Here is a 22,742-nt window from a genome sequence, read left to right as displayed (position 1 = left end):
TGTCCTCCCTGGAAGCTGCTCCTAAGAAGGGGAGCTGTCAAGATGTATTGTTGCCTAGAATCCCATCTCTGGGAGCTGCTCTCAAGAAGAGCCTGAGAGTTTTCCATTAAAGCTAGAAGAGCTTCCAGAAGGAAGCCGTTGGAGTTTGGGGGGAAAGCCAGAGAGGCATCATTGCCAATGATTCCCCATCCAGGACATCAACCTCTTGCCATCTGGGGAAACAATGTTGGTCAGCCGAGAACAGTGCAACAGCATTCCAGTCAAGAATGGACTGCATGTATGACAATGTACCGTGAGGCTGCATCATCTAGCCACCTTATAGCCATCTTAATTTGCCTTACATAAAGCATGCTGTGTGCACCCACTTAAGGTTGGGAGCATGGAGTGATGCCTTCCTCAGAGCTTCCCCAGAATCGAGTGTCACGTGACTATGTTTCTCTTTGTTAAACTTTATATGGAGCAAGGAGCAAAACCACACTCATGTCTGGAAAATATGTCATGAGATGCAGCGATGGAGAGGACCCCACAGTGTGTGTAGAAAACGTAAAACAAGGACTGAGAATCCAAAGCCATTCACCTTCACTCACAAGTGATTCCGCCATTCACAAACCAGATGTTTTAATTAAAATGCTGCTAAAAGAAACAAATCAATTACCAGCTCCAGTACACGATGATTTATTCTATCTCACACACAGAAGATTGCTTATGAGTATCATGTAACTGCTTTAGGTGATCAGTTAGCAAAAGCTGCTAATGAGTAGCACTGTTATCAAGTCAGACAAAAGACACCCTGGGACTCCAGACATTATTATAACACAGCACTTTGTTCTCAAAAAAAATAGCTTCTCTTTCATCACAACATGATGAAGATAACCCCAACTGAGCAGGCCCAGTCCATACGGCCACCTGTCTTTCCAAAGAACAGAAAAGCAGAGTCTTCCAAGACAGAAATGGTTCAAGTAAGGGAATGTTCACAGAGCCTGTGCCCCGAATCTTGTGTTGATGACCAGAGTAGCAAGATGTGGGTTTCCTGAGGCCTTTCATGCAAGCACTTTGTACACGGCAACAATCACCGCAGAACCACTATGTGAGGGTAGCAATGCCAGCCCGAGTTCTTGCAGCTCTAGGTGAGGCCCCACCCCGCTCATTTGAAGAGCTGCAGCTGCAAGGCCCTTCCCAGGGCTGCTGATGCCTGTCCTCTCCTCCCTTCCCAGGGTAGGCTTCCGTGGATAACACTGGACACTGGCTCATCAGCTTCATGCTCCTCTGGATGCTTACGTGGTTCATCTTTAAAATGGGATTCTCCTGGCAGCTAAGACTTCAAGGCCTGAGTCTAGATGGTTATAGCCCCATGGTGCTGAGGAAGCTGTCTTGGCTTCATTCCCATTTTCACCAGCCATGTTGGGGTGGTGTTTCATTGATGTGGACACAACGCTTTTGTAGAAGCTTGCATAGCTCCTACATGGGCACATAAGCTGAGAAATGTGGATTTGGGGTTTCTTTTTTCCTTGGTGCTGAGTCACATCCTCCCCCTGCGCAGACACTTGCAGAACAGGAGTGACATCTTCCCTCAGGACAGAGGTGCCGCCAAGTGTAGCCCTTTTAGTACCTGCTGCTATGCTGAGTCCATGTAATGATCCATCATCAGCCTTGGGCGCTCAGACCCCAGACACCTAACTCCCAGTGTAGCTGGCTGCTCACAGCTCAATCACTCGGGCATCTCTAGAAAGGGAAAGAAACATCAGAAGACTTGCTGTTAGAGGGACTGTGTCCTTATGGTTGGCTTGGTGTGGAGGCAGCACAGTGAGCGGTGTGAGGTGCTCACCAGCAGATGTCAGCACCATGGGGCCTCTCCTCAAACGACACAGAAAGATGCCTGCAGCCAGCACTGAAGCCAGATATCAGCCAGGAGGTTCTTTCTGCCTGCCAAACCCAAGGCCACAAGACTTCAGCCACATCAATACAGTAGTGTCAGGCACTCATTCCTCAGGGTTTATCAGAAAGTGTCAGGGACTCATTCCTCAGGGTTAATCAGACTATATGGGGAAAGTGTATATGAAGAACATCTAGGCAGAGGCTAAGAGGAACAAGGCAGAAAAGCCTATAGGAATGTAATAAAAGATGATGCCCTCAGCTCTATATCACAAGCTGTACCAACTTGTGTAACCATCATACTCTACATGTACCAACTGAGACAGGAGAGAAGACACTGTCCATGCATGTTTTTTCAAAAGAGGAAAACAGAAGAAAAGATGAAGTCACCAAACCAAGCTCTGACACAAACACCTGGAGCTGGAGGTTGAAATACAAAGCTCTGGGCTATGGGACATTTTCATAGAGATCGCCAACATCTCCGTGAAGGAGATGGAGTTCACACTGACACCATAGTTTCCCATAAGCTTTACCTATGGTGATAACAGAATGCCACATTCATGCTGCATTGACTGCTCCCTAATAGCAAGTGTGATTAGTTGGGCCTGTTCAGTACCAATCTTGTTGTCTGACATCTCAGCATAGTGTAGGAGGAACCATGGCAGGAAGACAGCAGAATGGAGCATGCATGGGGCAAGTCAAGTCAAGGGCCATAAAAGGGACAGCACATCTTCACCTAGCCTGCGTCTGAGGGCTGAGGACCCCCATGGGGCTCAAGCTTACAGAGCTTAATGAGAGGTTAACCAACAGTGATGATGAGCAAGAATGGCGTGGGGGCACACAGAAGAGTGACGGGGTGTGCCACTTAGTTTCTTGTTGACATAAACAAGGGTCATCTGGGAAGAGGGAACCTCGGATGAGAAGATACCTCCATCCTGTAGGCAAGTGAGGGGGCATTTTCTTAATGTTGGAGGTGCCACCCTGGGGGAGGGGGTTATGGGATGAGCCTGGAAAGCAAGCCAGTCAGCAGTCTTCCTCTGTAGCCTCTGCTCCAGGTCCTGCCTCCAGGATCCTGCCTCAAGTTCCTGCCCTGACATCCCTTTGTGATAGACTGTAAGCTGTGAGATGAAATGAACCCTTTCTGCCCTATGTTGCTCTTAGTCATGATCTTCACCTCAGCAATAGAAAACAACCTAGAACAGGAGTGTGGGGTTTGGTCTGATTGAAGTACACTGTTGGGCTTCCTAGAATGAAAAGAAGACACCCATTATTTTGTAAAATATTAATATACACTAATAAAACACTAAAAATGAAAGATCTGGTGGAGGAAGTGGGGACAATTGAAGAAGGAAATCTAGGAGAAGGCATCCATGGCTGTCAAATGCTAGTGTGTCTTGCTAAAAAGGATAATGGTCCAAAAGAACATGGAGTCTGTGGGGGCTGGTCTAGACAGGCAAAGACTGAGTACAAAGTTGATTCCTTCTGTTGAGTTTAACTAGCCACAAGTTAAATTCAGGGTTGAGGAGAGGGTTTTTGGTGCCTGGGCCAACTCAGCACAAGTGCTGAAGATACTGATGACCCAAGTAGACAAGGAGGACAGCTTCTTTGCAATGGCAGTGCTGAGGCAGGGGAGTGCCTCCTGGACCAAGTCACAGGAGTCAGAACTCTGTGAATGTGTGGGTGTCAACAGCCCCCAGGAGCCAGACACAACTGCAGTAAAAGGCAAGCTAGGCAGAGGAGGGGCCATCAGCTGGCTGGGTGAGTAGTGGAATTAGACTGCTCGCCATGTGTTGGCATGAAGAGAGGGAACAAAAAGATTTGGATGCAATACAATTAGAATGACTGTTAAGCTAAAATATTCTACCACATTCTCCAAAGAAATCACAAGTAGGTCACCAAGAAAAGGAAAAACAAATAGATAAATAAAATCAATATGTGTTTCTGCATCTGGTGAGCCAAGAGGAGCCTTGGAGCATTTATTATTGAGTTTTGAAAACAGGAACGGGTCTTGGATTTTGTCAGAAATGTCTCACTGATGAGGAAGTGGCTCACTAAATGTCATGGGTAAAGTCCTTCCCTGACAGCCCATTCTAAACCCAGCTTGCTCTTCAGTGGATGCTGAGTAGATTGCCCGCCAAGATCAGGCACAAGGCATGTAGTGCTCTGTGTCTGCTGTCACTAACAGTGTCAATTTAAGATGCATCAGAGAAGAGTGAGCAATTAGTGTCATAAGAACTGAGAAAGAAGCTGGGCAGTGGTGCACATGCCTTTAATCCCAGCACTCGGGAGGCAGAGCCAGGTGGATCTTTATGAGTTAAAGGCCAGCCTGGGCTACAGAGTGAGATCCAGGACAGGCACCAAAACTACACAGAGAAACCCTGTCTCGAAAAAAAAAAGAAAAAAAAAAAAAAACTGGGAAAGAAGGGATGCATTTGGGCAGATGAGGGGTGCCATAAAAAGTCAAAGGGACCAAAGAGAAACCAAGCTAAATGACACAAGCATCCAGGAGGGCAGCCAGTGTGATCCATACTCAATGGCTGGGCCAGAGGAAAGACCATAAACACACAAGATATTCACAATACTTAGGAGTAAACTTAGCAAGAAAGGTAAGAACCTTATGAATAAAACCCAAGAGCTTTCATTGAAGCACATGAGAAGGGACATGCTAAGTGTCTTTATAACAAAACCATGGTGTATGTTCACAGGAAATGCAGCCATAAAGAACAAAAAGAGCCTGTGGTGTGCAGAAACATGGATGGAGCTGGAGGGCATGGTGTTAAATGAAGTGGGCTAGACACAGAAAGCTATCACATGTTCTTGAACACAGGTGGATGCTAAGAAAAAAGTTAACCTGAGCATAGACTACTGAGTACTAGAGGCTGGGATAAAGCCAAGCTGGATTTGAATGTTAGATACATGCACTGAGACAGCACACTAAACCCCACTAATATGTGTGATTAACCCATTTGCTAATCAAACATAAAATAGATTTCTCCCATGGATTTCTGGTTAATGTCAACAATGAAATTAATCAGCTCCAATCTAATGTGTAAAAATAATATATCCCCAATGAAATACCAAGACATCTGTTTTCACAGTAAAATTCTGAAGTTGACCAGAAAGTCTTGCCTAAAGCTACCAGAACTAAACTAGCAAATGTTTCCCTGAGGAGCAAGGGAAGTGTGGGTTTGTTGGGGGTGGGAGGAGCCAGCCTGCCAGATGGCGAAGCATACCCGGAACCCCCGACAGTCACAGTGTGATACCTGCCCACTGCTGACCACGGGTGGCCAAGTCCAGAAGCATCCATACACGCGTGGGAGCCGAGAGCAAATCAGACAATGGAAAAAGAGGGTGGGGCCAACATGGCTGTTTGTCCTTCTAGTTCGCTTTTCTTTAAGACTGATTTATTTTGTGTGTGTGTGTGTGTGTGTGTGTGTGTGTGTGTGTGTTTGTGTGTGCGTGCGTGCGTGCCTTTGGAGGTCAGAAAAGTGCATCAGATCATCTCGGAGCTCAAGTTCCAGAGTTCCAGGCAGTTGTGAACCACTGCATACAGTGCCGGCAGCTGGACTCAGGTCCTCCGGGAGGGCAGTGAGCACCTCCCTGCTGAACCATCTCTCCAGCACCTTCCGCTCGTTTCTGAGGCAGGGACTCACTGTCTAGTTCAGGCTGGACTCCCATTGGCAATCCTGCCCGCACCGGGATTCAGGCATGCACCACTATACTTAACCAAGGTCTGTAGTGAGGTTGTGTTTGAGTAAAAGACCAGACATGTCCATAGCTTATCTCACACACCAGAGTGAATGCCAGCGAATCAAACAAACAAAAAACATCTTAAAATGTCACAAAAAACGTATCTGAATAAATATAAAAAAAATCATTATATACAAATAACATAAAATATCATGAATAGATATAAAATTAAAACTGACTATATGTAAATGTTTAAAATTCAATCCGCTTTTGTGAAAGGGTCAAGGGCAGGGCCACTGAGATGGTGACCTTGAAGCAGAGATATATCAACAGTTTGGAGAGAAAGGATTCTCTGCGTTTATGTTTGAACAGTCTCGTCTTTGACTTTTGTTCCTCTTTTACCTGCTCAAAAATAAAATTAAGGGTTCTAAATGAAATATTAAGCTACCCTAGGCCCCGAGAGCAGTATCTCTAATTCTGTATCAAATTGGTAGTTCCACCCACACAGAGAACATTATTATTTAAGTTGAACATATGGCTCTGGCTGTATACACACTTGCTGGCAGGGCAGGCTGTGCCAGGACACTGCTGTGATTCGGGAAGCATCGCGTGTGGCGACTGGAATCGAGCAAGGGGGTCAAAATCCTGCTCGGTAAAGAAACAGGTCTCCACGTCATCGAGGCGACAGAGAAATGCAGAGGGGAAGGTATGGAAAGCCCAGGGGATTGGCTTTGCCTTTTCCATACAGACACTGAAAGAACCCAGAAGAAACGACATGCGGGTGGCCACGAGTGTGACACAGTCTGTCCAAATTTAGATTTCTAAAAATCAACCCCCATAAAAACAGAGGAAAGCCAAGGAGAGGGATGAGGGGTAACTCTGGCTGAGAGTAGTACAGAGGAAGCCTGAGATACCGTGTGTGTGTGTGTGTGTGTGTGTGTGTGTGTGTCTGTGTGTGTGTCTGTGTGTCTGTGTGTCTGTGTGTCTGTGTGTCTATGCATGTCTGTGTCTGTATGTGTCTCTGTGTATGCATGTCACTATATGTGTCTGTGTATGTAGTGCATATATGTCTGTGTGTATATGTGTCTACGTGTGCAGTGTGTATGTGTGTGCATGTGTCTGTGAATGAATATGTTTGTGTGTTCATGTGTCTGTGTATGTATGTGTGTATGTGTCTGTGTGTAAGTATGTGTCTGTGTGTCCATGTGTATCTATGTGTGTTTGTGTCCTTGTATGTGTCTGTGTGTGTATCTGTGTATGCATGTGTGTATGTATGTGCGTATGTGTCTATTTGTGTGTCTGTGTATATCTATGTGAGTGTATATGTGTCTGTGTATATCTATGTGAGTGTATATGTGTGTGTATGTGTATATATGTGTATCTGTACATTTGTATCTATATGTGTGTCTGTGTGTCTATGTGTATATATGTGTGTGTCTATATGTATGCATGTTTGCATGTACATTTATGTGTCTGTGTATGAATGTATGTATATGTGTGTATGTATATGTGTGTGTGTGTGTGTGTGTGTGTGTGTGTGTGTGTGTGTGTGTATGTGTGTGTGTGTGTGCGCGCGTATGTTTAGTCTGGAAGATGCTCCAGACAATTAGGTTGTTGTCATGGGGGCCCACTTGTCATCAAGAAGTGACTTGAACTTCCTCCTTCTCTTGCCCCTCTCCACCTGTGGCAATTGGAAGAGCTGTCTCTGCCCCTCACCAGCCGCAGCACTCAGGAGAGTGGCCCCTGTATCTCACCTGGGCAACACAGTAGAGTGAGCCCTGGTGGCCTAAGTATGCGTAAGCCAACCCTGAGGGCCTGAAAGCTGGAGAACTCGTCCTGTCCCTTGCTCCTTGCTGCATAGGGTAAACAAGCAGGAGCAATCCTGGAGAGCTCACCCTGGTAAGAGCTCTCCTGGGAGAGAGCTGGTGGGCTGACCAACCCTGAAACCACCTAGGCCCGGAACCAGGGATATAAGTTGGCCCACACTAACATCCACCCCATCTGTGATCTACTGGAGCATATCCTACAGATCCAAAGCTGAAGGATCTCCAGGACACAGGGAAAAAACAGGATATCCAAGAGGAGAACCAGTGAGGGCTCAGTATCAATGGTGTAGCAAAAACCAGAGGCCTTGAACCAGACCAAGGACTCTTTGCAATGGACACTTACAAGTAAAGACATATGGACTAAAGGGAATATAATGAGATTTTTCTTCTTGTTTCTTCTTTTCTCTTAAATTCTATGTTATTTTATGGGGGGGGGGAGTTGCAAAGGCAGAGGGCAGATAAGAAGGGACAGGGAGATGAATGGATCGAGATGCATGATGTGACAGACACAAAGAATAAATAAAAGGTTAAAAAAAATGTCTCGCATTTACACAACTTGGGATACTTTAAGCAACAAAGAATTATGACAGTGATAGATTAAAAAGCATTGAAGTCTAGCATAACAATAACCAGTAAAAAATTAAAAAAGGAAGAGAGAGAGAAGTATAAAAAGTCCTTCCCAATCCCCCCAAAAAAGAACGACAGGTGTTAAATGCAGAAGAGGTACCAGGATGGGACTCAATATTTTCATAACCACCAGTGGCCACAACTGACTTAGACGTGGCTTGTGAATAGGTGAATCAACGAGTGAGGATTGCTGGGGACAAGCTATGCTCACAAAGCATCAGCTCAGGGTATTTGCTATTGACACAGAACAGTGTCATCTCCACAGTGCATGGCTTCCCTAGCCAAGCCATCAAAACAAGCGTCACCAACAGGGAGCCCGGCTGAGGTTAGGTAGGCACCTCTGGTGCTGGACAGCGCAAGACAGGCAATGCTGCCCCCTCTCGGTATTCTTAACACCCCCACCACCACCAAAAAAAAATAAAAAAGGAAGAAAAGAAAATGGAACATTATGTAATTTCATCTTAGGCAGTTCAAAATAAACAATGCTGTGGGGAGAAAGAAACAAAAGAGGTGCAGGGAACATATAAATTTCGTTTGCAACTTCTCTGTAGATTTCAAGATTGTTTTCCAATAGAAAGAGGACAGGAGAGAAGATGGGAGATGGCTCCAGACCTAGGTGGCCATGCCAGGCAGCTGCTGAGTTACCACTGGGTTCAGCCCATGAACTGTTCAGGCAACTAGGGGATGTGAGTAGTGTGTGGTGAACCCGAGAAGGGCAGGTTCAACCAGGACCCTGAGATCATGCCCCTCAGCATCTGCTCCCATCTGCAGGCTTTCCCCGCTCTCAAATTCCCACAAAGCAGGGTGAAAAGCCAACCGTCAAACACACGGAAGCCTGCTAACACAGAGCGGCGTTTTGGGATTTTGTTTTCGTTAAATCAACTAAATTGGCTAACAGATCAGCCACTGTCAAAGGAAGGTCGTAGAAAAACCAGACTCTCCTTTGGTTACAGCCCAGTTCTCACAACTCTAATTGAGCAAATGAGCACAGCTTTATTCTTAGTATGGCCAAAGGATCATCCCTTGAAAACTTCCCATAGTCCTAAAGGACTGCTGTCCAAGCATGAGGTCTCTCGTGCCAGCATTCCCGCCACGGCAAGCAGAAGAGCCACAGCTGCCCCCAGGACAATGCCAGCCTTCCTTCCTGTTAGGGAGGACACTGAGGATGAGCCTCGGAACAGAGGAAGACGCTGTTAATAGAGTCGAGTGCAGAGCGGAAGGTGAGACCAGGCTGGGTGGTAGCCCTGGCTCTTGGTGCTCAGCTGCTTCCTGGGGTCTCAAGTTGCCTGGGATCCCCAGACTTCATCTAGTGTTAACCTGGGAAACTTGGCCTCTCCCTCTGCTGCAGCCTCTCCTCCCCCTCCCTCTGCTGCAGCCTCTCCTCCCCCTCCCTCTGCTGCAGCCTCTCCTCCCCCTCCCTCTGCTGCAGCCTCTCCTCCCCCTCCCTTCACTGCCCTGGCTGCTGCTTTTGAAGGGTCATTTTCAAACAGCTACTGCAGCCCTCTCGCCTCCTGTAGCCCCGTGCCTCAAAGGATCCAGAGCTGTATCACTTTTGTCTTCTTTCTGCAGCCTCTCGGCTGTGGTTCAGAGGATGTCCCAGAGAGTCTGAGCTCTCAGGGGACTTCCAGAGGGGCTCCCGTCTGCACAGGCCCTCCCCCTAGCTCCAAGAGGATGACTGTGACCATTCCAGCACTCTTCTCCCGTCGTTGTCGTGTCGTCGTGTCCCCCCCCCCCCCCCCCCCCCCCCGTCCTCAGTGCTGGACAGGAAGTTTCAGGACAGGGTTCAGAGTCACTTAACCAAAGGCTCTCACACCCCAGGGAGCTGAAACCTCTTCTCTTCTGCATCTTCCCTCCCCCACACTGTAGACTAAAGCATCTGCTCTCACCAGACAGCGCCCTCACTGGCCAAATGGCCCACTGGTGTCCTCCTTTCCCAGGGCTCCTGTGCTTGTGTGGGTTTCTCTTTGCTTTCTACCTGCACCCTCACACAATCTACTTCCCGCACGGTGTGAAGCCCTCCACACCGCCAAGGCGCCACAGGGTCATGCAGGTCTTTCCTGCTTCATCACTCTCAGATGGCTGTCACCTGTGACCCCTGTAGTTGGAGGGGACTTGTCTTCCCTCTCTTGCCACCCAGCACCTGTCTCATGGCTGCATGCCCATCCATTCATTCATCCATCCATCCATCCACCATTCATTCATTCATTCATTCATTCATTCATCACAGACACAGGTTCACACTCTGTTCTAGGCCCTAGGCTATCTGACAGAGCTACAGAGATGAAAAGAAAGACCTGCTCTCAAGGAGGTTACATTTTAGAGAGAGAAACAAAAAGAAAAAGGCACAGAATTTAATGACGTGACATGTCATGCATCTGTGGGAAAGAGGTGTGGAGAAAAATAGTCAGGGCTGGGGAGACGGCTCCGTCAGTAAGTTCTTGAAGCAAGTATGAAGAGCTGCCTGATCCCCAACACTCACGTAAAACCCAGCACTGGAGAGTGGGCCACAAGGGGATTCCTGCACCTTGCTGCAGCCAGCCTAACCAAACCAGCAAGCTCTGGGCTCAGTAAGAGACCTCATCTCAAAATTTAAGGTGGAAAACGATTGAGGAAGATACCCAACATCAGCCTCTGGTATCCATGTGTGCACACATGCGTGTGTACAAGCCTGGCACACACGAACACATCCACATGCACACACGGAAAAGAAAGAGAAGGCCACAGTGGGGGTGCTCCTATTTAAAGCGGGCTGTCTAAAATCAAATGGTAGCACTGACGGATGCAGAGGTGTAAAGGAAATGAAATGCAAGGCTCACAACCATCTCAGCAAAGAGCATCTCTGTTATAAAGTCGTGCATGCAAAGGTCCTGGGGCAGGCTGACCAGAGAAGACACGGGTTCCATGCAGGAAAACAAAGCTGCTGGATGTCAGTGAGTGAATTCAACCTGGGACAGACTCTGGTCACGGAGGAGCTGCGTGCGGACTTTATTCTAAGTCCCATGAAGAAGGTTCTGAGCAGGGTGTTGGGGAGGAATCTAACCCAAGCTGTGCAAAGACAAGTCTGGGCTCCCTTGGCTACTGTACCCTGTGGCCACTACTCTCATGGCTCCCACTGGTCCAAAGAAGGGAAGAGTAGCAGGCAGGACCTGTAAGGTGCATTTCAGTCCTCTCTGGTGACTGACTTAGCTGAGGTGGGGCCAGGGGCTGGGGGTGGGGGTGGGAGTTGGTACCCACTGACCTTACCTGGGCCTTCTCTTCTTCTGCAAGATGGTGTCTAAACAGAGAGAACAGAGAATTAGCAAGGAGGACCTGTGAGTCCTCTGCTCAGCTGGCATGTGTTGGGGGTCAAATTCAGCCCAGTGGAGGAGCTCTAGGGTGGCCACTCACTGGGGAGTGTTCAGGGCACATCTTAGTGCTGCTGGAACCTCCCTGTCCATGGCTGGTTCCTGAGCCCCTTGGCTGGTACACAAGTGTGACCGAGTGTTCCCCATCCTGCCCAGGGTCCACATCCCCTCTGCTTCCAGCCTGAATCTCCTAAAGGAGCTGACATTCTCAGGAGAGTGAAGGTCAGGGACTGGAGGATGGAGAGACAGCCAGGGAAACAAAATCAAAGCCAAACCAATGTTTGTGACCAGTGATGCCCACTTCCAGAAGTTCCTTTACAGCCCACACCACCCTTCCCATGGATCTCTACAGGTCATGTTATATTATCAAAAAAAGAGAGCCTCCTTCCTCCTTGTCCTCAGATCCACCCCACAGAAAATTACACCATCATCATCTTCATTGTCTCAGGGTCACAGACTCACACGAGCCCAGCCACATCTGGATCACAGGCAACCATTCTGCCCTGCCCTGGGTACAACCTGCCCATCAACCAGCTGAGCTCAAAACCACCTCAGGGCCTCCTAGGATCGATTTGATCTGATCATATCCATGGGACGAGAAACCAGAAGTCCTGCTTGAAACTAACTTCAGTTCTTCACATCTTTCTCCAGAAAGCTAAATTCCCAGAACACCAAAAGGGATTGAATAGAGAAGTACATGGTGACAGAGAGATAGGTAGGGAGACACAGCGGGAAGATAAACACGGAGATGCCCCATTTACTCTCTGTGGGAGTCCTGGGCTGTGGGCTTGTGGGTTTGCTCTGTCTCTGCCATGAAGTTTCCCCCACTGTTTCACATTAAGTGGCTTCACAGGGCACCATCTGCTATAGCTCAGGTCTAGAATGTTCTCCAAAGGCCCATGTGCTTATTCCCCAGCCCATGGTGCTATTGGGAAGTGGGACAACCTTTAAAAGGTAGAACCTACTGGGAGACCTTCGATCTTGGGGGCATGTCCTTGAGGGGAATTGTAGATTCCCAGGGTCTCCTCTCTGAGAGGAGCTAGCTTTCTCCTCCACACACTCATGGCATGTCATATCACCACAAGCTCCAAACCAAGAAGACCAATGGAGCGTGGACCAAAATCCCAAACTGTGAGCCCAAAACCCTTTCCTCTCTTTAAGTTGGTTGCCTCGGGTATTTTGTCACAGTAACACAAAAGACTAACAGACAGCCCTTTCTTCTGCAGAGCAGTGCAGGTTCTGTTTGTCATAGGTCCCTTACCCTGGGGTCTGTTCTTCAGGTCTGCAGAGTCATTATCAGACAAATGTCTCCGGATCATCCAGATCTTCAGGGCAAGGAAAGCTGCAGATATGGCTACTCCCAAGGCCGTACCAATGATGGCGTATTTGAAATCTGAAGCACAGGGAAGAACTGAACTCAAGATTCAGCTGCCAGCCTCCAGGGGCCTTCCATGGCTCTACATGAAGTTCAAGCTCATGTTCCTGGACCTTAACATCCCAGTTTCAACCTGCTATGCTAGCCTTGTTTTCCACTTTCCGTTCCCAGCCCTTCCCCTATCCCCAGAGCCTCATCCCTGGTCTCTTCAGCTCTCAGAACCGTTCCCATCTTCAAGGGTCATTCAAGTTCAGCAGGACCTGGCCACACGAGCTCTGGTGGTAGGCAGCTTGCTCTTCTGGCTTCCTGCCATCCTACCTCACTTACCCCTGAATTCACTCATTGACTCATCCATCAAGGATATGAAAATTATTGCTATGTGGTAAGCCTGCAAGCTAATGGGGAAGGACCTGCACTGTCATAGAGGAGCCTCGAGTCTGCCGAGAAAGTCCGGCAAAGGGCTCACACTAAGGTCACATGACAGGTGGTCTGGACTGATGTGGGAGCCCTGGGGCCGAGGGCCTTCTTAGAGGAGATGATGTGTGGATTGCTCCTTGCTAGTAAAGGCAAGCCTCAGTGTGGGGAGGACAGGCACTGTGGGAAGGGGGCCGATGAGTAGGTGAGGACCAGGGAGAATGGCAGAGCCTGTTTTAGAAGGCCCATAGATACAGGACAAGGTATTGGGGGAGCTAAGGATGCTGATCAGAGACAGTCGACACACAGAGGTGGCCTGATGGCTTGGGTCCCCAGATTAAAGCATTTCAGCCACTAAATGGGCCTGTGGGCAGGATGTGTACTGGCTAGCAAGAACGAACACCAGCATCTACCTGCATCCTTTGTAGGGTCTCTCCCCGACTCTGTATACAGAACAAGCAGGGAGGCCACCTACCGATCGCAGTCCCAGCAGACTTGTCCATTTCCAGCACTTGAGCTCCTCCAACACCTGCAAAGAAAGAATCCCAAGCCGGGTCAGAAACACACAGCCAGGGCTGGGGGATCCCTCGGTGTGAGGGCAATTGCTACACAAGCATGAGAACCCAAGTTCAATCCCCAGCACCTACACTTTAAAAGGGAGGGGAGGCATGGTCACACATATGCCTATAACCAGTGTTGTAGTAGTAGGTCAGAGACAGAATGGCTACTGGGTCTTACTGGCTACCAGCACAGCTCTAGGGTCAGTAAGAACCCCCCTGTGGTGGTTTGAAAGAAAATGGTCCCCAAACGGAATGGCACTATTAGGTGTGGCCTTGTTGGAGTAAGTGTGGCCTTGTTGAAGGAAGTGTGTCACTGTGAGGGTGGTCTTTGAGGTCTCCCATGCTCAAGCTATGCCCAGTGTCATAGTTCACTTCCTGTTGCCTGAGGATCAAGATGTAGAACTGTCAGCTCCTTCTCCAGCACCACATCTGCTGCATGCTACCATGTCCTACCATGACGATAATGAACTCAACCTCTGAAACTATAAGCCAGCCCCAATTAAATGTTTTCCTTTGTAAGAGTTGCCCTGGCCATGGTGTCTCTTCACAGCAATAGAAACCCTAACTAAGACACCCCGTCTCAAGGAAGCAGGCAAAGAGTGATAGAACAAATGTACCCAATGTCCTCTTCTGGCCTTCACATAAATATGCACAAGTGCATGCGTGCACACCCCCAGAGTGCACACGAGCGCGCACACACACACACGCACACGCACACGCACACACGTATATATCACACACACACTAAAAATAACAAAAAGAAGCCCACCACTGGTGGGGACAGAGGGCAGAGCTCCAGCTGGGAGGTTGTTGGCAAATAATTCCTCTTCACCTGTCTCCCCTTGACTACCACCCTCAAGAACTCAATGGGTTTCTGGCTGCCACAGGGTCTCAGGGCCTTCCTGAGAGGCTCAAGCTTTCCCCAAAGCCCAGTTGAGGAATAAGGTCCTGCTGGGCTCAGCACATTGTTGTGAGTGGTTTCTAAGACCCCTATGCTGACTCCAGCCTACATCCTGGGCACTCTCACCACCCCTTGTAGTCTACCCAGGCGTCTTCTGCCATTGGGCCTCTCCCTCGGTCTGGTCCCTGCTGCCCCCCCCCCCTGCTCTATGTTATTTCTTCCCTGGCTCCCCACACCTAGGTGAGCTGCCCCTTCTGGGACCTCAACAGCCCTGTGCTTCCTCAACCTAACTGACTAAGTCACTACTAACTCAACATTTACATACTGATGCTGTGCATTGGGTACCACGCTAGTAGCTTCTCAGCTAGTTATCGGAATGTGTCTTTGTGATCTCCCACTGTCTGCACAGGAGTGTCCAGCGTTTGACACAGCATCCGACATGTAGGAAGTATCAACAGACGTTGATGAATGAGTGAATGAATGATAGAGACGGTAAAGTAAGGCCACCATGCAGAGATGCCTCATGAGTCTGGTGATTCCAGCCAGGACTTGGAGACCCCATTCAGTAGCAAACTGGTGGTCCCACAAACAGGCTACATAAGATTGTGGGCCTTGGAGAAGGTGGTCAATCCTCAGTCACTTATTCTGAGACAGATGTGTGCAGTCCAGTTGGTCATATATTTAATACAACAATCACTCTGTGACATGGGCCCTGTGCTTATCACAATTTGATGAATGGGGAGGGAGCCAGAAATACTGAGGACCTAAAAATGTGCCCAAAGACCAAGCAAAGTAGAAAGAGGCAGGGCTGCCCTGGGAGCCCAGAAGCCATGTACCATATCTGCAGGAAATATAGTCCAAGGCTCCCCATGGGCACCTAAAACCACAGAGTCCCAAACTCTACATGCACCTTCTCTCCTACATATATACCTAGATATAAAAAATATTTACAATAATAGCCAATAATAAAGTAGGATGATCATGATGATATACTATAAAAAGTTATTTAGAATGTATGAAGTGTTCATTTCAGGAATTTTCCTGTTAAGCTTTTCAGATTATGATAGACTGCAGATGACTGAAACTCCAGTAGATAAAACCAACGACAATGGGGGACATAATTCCATCCAGGCCATTGGCCAAGCAGGCCTCAGCCTCAGCTCATGCACCTCAGTGGGCCTTCCATAGGCGAGAACAGGTGGCCTGGGCCCTTCCCACCTGAGCTCCCAGGAGGTTGACTCCTGACTCCTAGGGGTGAAAAGGACAGAGACTCTGATTCCCCAATCAGCGAAGACCTTTTCCGCTCACCCATGACCATTGATCACCCTCAGTGACACTCAGCACAATGTATGAAGCCAGAACTACAGGAAGGACAAAGGTGTTCTCTGTTTAGTGGGAAAGGGAATCATCGTAACAGACCATCGTAAACAGGATTTATTTTGAAAGATTGGCTTCACTTTTAATTGTGTGTATAGGTATGTGTCTGTGTGGGGGCACACGCATGTGTAAGGGCATAGGGTTAAGGAGTCCAGTAGAAGGTGTCAGATCCCCTGTAGCCGGGGGTACAGGCATATATGAGCTGCCTGGCCTGGGTGCTGAGAACTCAGCTCGGGTCCTCTGGAAGAGCAGTGAGTGATCTTGACCAGCGAGCTTCTCCCCAGCTCCTAGTTTGAAGTTGTATCTCACCCACGGATGGGTGAACGAAGCCTGGGGATTCTGAAGCAAAAGCTCACAGCCTTGTTCTGACCACAGCTCCTTTTGGAGACAGACGGAGGTCTCTTTTCTACAGAACTCAAGCTTGCACACGCACGCGCACACACACACACACACACACACGTGCACACATGCCTGTGCACACACATACCACTGCATATAATGACCTTGATTTTCTCTGATGGACGAAGCCCCCAATAAACTCCACTGCATTAACATTTCCTTAAATTAAGCCTGCTAGCTTGAACCACTCGTGGACCTATAAAAGACCTAGAACTGTACTGAAGGACTGTGGTCAAGAGAAAGATTTCTGGCAGATGCTCTGGCCTCAGAGTTACTGTGCTCTGTGTTCACATTGAGCCACACCCTCTGCCAACAGAAAGGCCTCTTTCTGTCTGTACTGGACAGAAGGTAGGAGCCAGGGAAGTCATCTTCTAGGGAGGACAGGCCTCTAGGGATCAGCCTGCTTTTGCTGCCCAATCATTGGGTCTTCCCTTTGGTGACCATAGCTCTTAATGGGAGCATTTGTTGTGAATACTTTACACCAGCCTCAGATGAAACTGACAAGGAAATCAGGACACACTTGAGAAAGCCGGATGCAGAGCCAATAGCCACAGCCACAGGCTGCGACAGGGCGGCTCAGACCGCTGGGGAAGAGTGAAAGACAGAGGAGGGAATGCCCAGTGGCAGCCCCAAGCCCTCCCTGCCCAGGCATCCCAGACAGCAGCCGGGTCCTGCCCTCTCCAGCTCTCATCCTAGTCAGCAGTACTGTCCGAGGTCACCTTGTCCTGAACACTGGGCTCCTTCTGTGTTGCACAAATTGTTAGAAGGTCTTATTAATAAAAACAAACCTGGAGCCAGGTATTGGGGTGAACGCTGGAAGATCAGAGAAGTAGAACAAGCCAAAGCTAACCTCACTTGGCCAGTTCCTCAGCTGATCCTGCTTCCTCAGACTGGAAGCCTCTGAGTCCTCATCCAAGTGGATCTCAGCTGAACGGCTACTCAAAGGCCTAAAAGCTTAACCAGCTCTAGCTCCTGGTCCTCACTCCTTATATATCTTTCTGCTTCCTGCCATCACTTCCTGTGATTAAAGGCGTGTGTCACTATGCCTGGCTATTTCCAATGTGGCTTTGAACTCACAGAAATCTGGATGGGTCTCTGCTTCCAGAAGGTAGGATTAAAAGTGTATATGCCACCATTTCCTGGCCTCTATATCTAGTGGCTGTTCTGTTCTCTGACCCCAGATAAGTTGATTAGGGTGCACAATATATTGGGGGACACAATATATTGCATTCCCCCTATTTTGTCTAAAATAATAAAAGGTTACAGTCAAGAATTACATTAACAATGTCTAGTCCATTATCATTTGACAGATTCAAACAAAAAAAAACCCTCCATTATATACATTAACAAGGTCTAGTCCATTATCATTTGACAAATTTAGATAGCAATTTTCATTACTTATCCTATTTAAAACAAGTAGTTCCTTTTTAAAAATAGATTCAATAATCTCCCTTTTTATCTTATCATATCCATATTCTTTTTTTTTGAGTAGATCCAAAAATCTACTGTTTATCTTATCATTTCTATATCTTCCCTTTTTTCAGAGTAGATTCAATGATCTACTTTTCTGTATTTTTTTCTTTTTCTTTTTTTAAACAAGAACCCTGTATCTAATCTCCTTTGTTTAGCTTTTTTTTTAACCATTAACAATTAACAACTTGTAACCAACCATCATAAACAATAGCAATTATCCATAAGCCATTGAATGACCAAAAAACACCTACCCCACCTCTTGGGAATGTGGGCGTCGTTTTCTTATAATTACTTCCTGCTTTCTGGGGGCGAAGACATCTTTAGGGAATCTTGAAAAAAATTTTTTGGGTTAATTGTCAGGTCTTGGGAGAGGTAGCTCTGTCATTTGTTGTCCAGTCTCTACATAATGGGAAAATGTAGGACTTGTCTCAAGTCCTTGCTCGAGTAGTCTGTGAATCTGGATCATCTCAGCTAGCCATCTCAAAATTGTCCTGAGCAGTTTGTAGTACAAAGCTGATCTTTCCATGGTGTTAATCAGCTTAATGGCTTTACCATAGTCCATGTGGAATCATCGTTGTGGGGTCCCATCATCCTTTTGAAGATTTCAAAGTTGCTGTTAGACATGGTCATGGTTCCCTCCTCTCAGAACCATGAATGTTCTTCCCTAGAAGAGAAAATCTTCACAGCAACTTCCTCTCCCCACCATCTGCCTTGCCAAACTTTTCCAAACTGACCTTTGCTGATGCTTTCTTGTAACACAATGGTCCTGGCAATTCTTCTCTGAACAAGCAGCAGTAAACCCTTTGTCCCAGGTAGCAGCATCACCAACATGAAGAGAAGCAGCCAGCAACTCAGAGCAGCAGCCGCTGCCTCCATGGTCCCACCGACTGTTTGTGGTTCGGCCCCAGGCACAGCTTCTCCTTAGCAAGCCTCCTAGGCTGGCCTCAAACTCGGAATCCTCCTGCCTCTGCCTCCTTCAGTAAATCTAACCAGTGTGCCACCACAATCGGCAATGTGTAGCTCGGGTCTGAGCTGGGGCCCATAAGGCCACAGGCAAGCAGCTTTTTTGTGAATTCGTACCACGAACGTTGGGCGCCAGATGTAACTTGAATCTTAAAAGGTCTTATTAATAAAGTCAAACCTGAAGCCAGGTATTGGGGTGAATGTTGGAAGATCAGAGAAGCAGAAGAAGCCAGAGCTAACCTCGTTTGGCCAATTTCTCAGCTGATCCCGTTTCCTCAGCCTCTGAGTACTCATCCAAATGGATCTCAGCTGAACTGCTGCTAAAAGCTTAAAAGCTAAACCAGGCTCCAGTTCCTGGTCCTCATGCCTTATATACCTTTCTGCTTCATGCCATCACTTCCTAGGATTAAAGGTGTGAGTCACCATGCCTGGCTGTTTCCAGTGTGGCTTTGAACTCACAGAGATCTGGATGGATCTCTGCCTCCAGAATACTAGGATTAAACGTGTGCGTGTGCGCGCGCCACCATTTCCTGGCCTCTATATCTAGTGGCTGTTCTGTTCTCTGACCCCCAGATAAGTTTATTAGGGTGCACAATATATTGGGGGACACACTATATCACCACACTTCTGCTGGGTCCCAAGGCAGGAATCCATGCCTCGTAGTCAGCTCAGCCCTTTGCAAGTTCCTGAGACACCATCCTCTCTGTACTATGCTCAGATTCCCTCTAAGCCTCGAGGCTTTCCACTAATTTCTGGAGTTTCCAGTTGGGGACTTCGTCCCTTAGGTCTGTATTACTGCTGAGTGGATACATTCCTGGAGACAAATTTAGGGATCGAGCTGTGCACTGGAGCAATAATCCCTGCTAGCCAGCCCTCTGGCCACTCGGCGGCAGCCTTTCCCCTCCTCAGGGAGAAAAATCCTCCTGATCTGCCTTAGCTCCTTTGCTCTCTCTGTCTCACTGGGAGGTCTAACCCTGCTCTCTAACGAGCCCCTGGGTGAGGATCTATCCACCAGGCGACCTGCCTCCTGCTCCGGTCACGAGCTGGAGGAGTCCCTCTTGGGCTGTAGACCCTCAGCAAGCCCCCGGCTCCGCAAAGTAGCTGGAGGATGGATGGCCCTAGCAGGGCTTGTCTTCCAGCACAGCCAGAGGACTGCAGGATGCCTTGCCCTGCACTGGGATGTGAGACCCTAGGGGGAAGCCCGAGCAAAGCCAGTAGAAGCTTCTGCCCACATGCGCTGCAGGAGTCCTGGCAGTGCTGGGGCAGGGCACAGTGCTGGAACACAGGCTCCCAGACTCTCAAGCAATCCAGAGGGGCTGGGCCCGGATGTGTGTGTCATGACTGCTGTCCCTAAGGCAAATGTTATCTGCTACCACTCGCCCCATGAGCCTGGTTGAGTGCTCTCTCTCTCTCTCTGTGTGTGTCTCTGTGTCTCTGTCTCTCTCTCTCTCTGTGTCTCTCTCTCTCTCTCTCTCTCTCTCTCTCTCTCTCTCTCACACACACACACACACACACACACACACACACACACACACACACACACAGTGACCCAGCACTGTCCCTGATGAGCTGGGTACAGAGGTTGGGCTAGCCTCTGCTGCTGCCTTCTAGAGGGACTTGCTAAGACAATGAGGCCCACACAGCCTCCAGGACTGGTTAGGTGGCATCCTGCACATAAGAGCTCTCTTTCAGAGGAACTTACATCAAAACACTCAGTGGTCTCTATGGTGATATTTTATTTGTGCTGAAGTGTGATATTTGTATGTTAATAAATGAAGTTTGTCTGGAGATATGAGGTCATAGCCAGCCAGGAACAGCAGTCAGGCAGTGGTAGCCCACACCCTTAATCCGACCACATAGCAGGCAGAGTCTCTGTGTGGTCAAGAACACAGCCAAGCATGGTGACACAAACCTTTAATCCCAGTACCAATCATAGAGACCTGGAGGTCTGTATAGACAGGCAGTGACAAGGAGGTCATGTGGTTGGGTTTAGAGCCAATGAGAAGGCAGAACAGAAACGCAATAAAAAGACAAGTCAGGCAGGAAGAAACTCTCTCTGTGTGTTTCTTATTTACAAAGACTGTTTAGAAATTCATCTGCAGGTCTCTCTACATCCCAGTTAGGCTTGATGCTCTGCTCATATCAAAACAACTTCAGATAAATTTGGTGAGGGCATGAACAGAGCAGTCTCTGCAGCCCTGCAGCCCTACAGCCCCCCTGCACTGCAGGTGGCTTCCAATACTGCAAGAGTAAATGGCTCTTGAGCTAGGGGTGTAGGTAAGTGGGTGGTAGAGCACTTCCTTGGCATGCATGAAGTCCCACATCACATTGTCAGCACTGAAAAGGGGGAGGAGACCAGAGTAAATGGCTCTACCAAGTGGCTTAGCCTCTCCTCAAGCAGAAGAGGATGGGCCTGCCTCAGGAGAGCCAAGAAGAGTGAGCCCAAGGCATAGTTTGGACTTGCCCATCTCTGTTGGAATCTGACCCGCTGAAAGCCCATCCCTGGCATCCGGGCTTCTTTGTGCTGTCCACCTGTTGGGTCCACCCTCACTGGGGGCTAGCATTCCCTGCCACCTTATTTGGGCAGAATCAGGGTGTGTGATTCCCAGTTGTGGGCTAGTCGCCATGTGTCATTCTATAAGTATCTGAACTAAAAATAGGGGTGGACGCCCTAAGTGTTTGTCAACTGATGCCTGGCCACATTCATCTTGGTACTTAAACATTGCAGGGTGGGTAGTGGGTCCTAACTTTAGATCTCATGAATTCCGACATTCCCAGCTAGAGGAAATGGACCTCAGATGTCAAGACCAGCATCCATCCTGTCATTAAAGAGTCCGCAGACAAACAAGGAACCAGTAGCAGGCCAATCCAAAGCGCCCTGAGGAGATCATGAGCTGCCAAAGAGTGAGCAGGGAGACTCCAATAAATGTCTGCCACCATCCTTGGTCCCTTGTCTGTTAGGAACATCTTGCTGTTCTTCTGGGGAGCTACTTTACATGATTCTTGTCAGGGGAAGACTTGCTCCAGGATGGCCTTGCAAACCATACTCATCACCGACTTAGAGGACAGCCCTAATATATCATCAAGGAAAATCAGGCTGTGGAGTGAGGTGGGAATGGAGAACACCGGCTGAAGTGGGGAACTACTTAGGATAGCTGCAAATAAGCCTGGTGAGAGCAGCAGAGCAGATAAGCCAGCAGAGCAAGCTCTTACCACCCCTGGGCCTTTACAGACGCTGTGGCCTTGGTACAGTGCTTTCCCTTGTCCTGATGCTCCTCATCACCTCTGAGAATTAGCACAAAAATCACCTCTAGAAGTCCTCGGGAAGTCTCCCATTGGCTCTGCTGGTCCAGGCTCACTCCTGCACCCTCCTCAGACCTCTCCCCTTGTGACTTGCTCTGTACCAGTTGTACCAGCGGTACCAATGAGACACGAAGAGCTATTTTCCCAGGGCCAGGGTGATAGCTGAACCCCCTTGGAACTTGGATTCCTATCCCAGCTGTCAGAGAACAACCGAAGAAGGAAGAGCCCTCAGCTGACCCAGCCATCGCTCCAAAGCCACTCAGCGTGAACCCAGAAGGAGCTTGACGTCTTGAAGTGATAAGATCAAGTTTGTGAAAAGCGAAGTCGAGTTCAACCACAGAGACAAATGAGCGATAGCATTGCATGTGTGACTCTGAGCCTGGGAACGGCTACCAAGAACACCTCCATCTTCTGCAGTGGGCTGGGTCCTCAGGAGCCTGGGGCGTGCCGGCACATGGCTGGAACTGTGCAGCAGTTGAAAGAGGCTCAGAGAGGACCCCGGGAAGGCAAAAATCAAAGGGGCAATCCAGCTGGGCTCCACGCCACTGTTTGATCCTGAGCCTTGCTTTTCTCCTGGGAAAATGGGGACATAAGACGCTGGTATATAAGAAGTGCTTG

General features: G+C 48.4%; 1 protein-coding gene across 1 annotated transcript in view; it reads right to left on the bottom strand.

Moving 5' to 3' along the window:
• Positions 1-601: 601 nt before the first annotated feature.
• The window catches only part of Tmem273 (transmembrane protein 273), a 38,985-nt gene continuing 16,844 nt past the window's right edge, over positions 602-22,742 (bottom strand). The window contains exons 3-6 of the mRNA XM_076545617.1: positions 13,624-13,677; positions 12,621-12,752; positions 11,259-11,289; positions 602-1,722 (exon numbers count right to left, since the gene is read on the bottom strand). Coding sequence (XP_076401732.1) covers positions 1,698-1,722; positions 11,259-11,289; positions 12,621-12,752; positions 13,624-13,677 — 242 coding nt within the window. The 3' untranslated portion in view covers positions 602-1,697. The remainder of the gene's footprint in view (positions 1,723-11,258; positions 11,290-12,620; positions 12,753-13,623; positions 13,678-22,742) is intronic.

This window comes from Peromyscus maniculatus, chromosome 9 (assembly GCF_049852395.1).
Source record: "Peromyscus maniculatus bairdii isolate BWxNUB_F1_BW_parent chromosome 9, HU_Pman_BW_mat_3.1, whole genome shotgun sequence".
NCBI classification, from domain to species: domain Eukaryota; kingdom Metazoa; phylum Chordata; class Mammalia; order Rodentia; family Cricetidae; genus Peromyscus; species Peromyscus maniculatus.
This window is presented reverse-complemented; position numbering and strand designations above follow the sequence as displayed.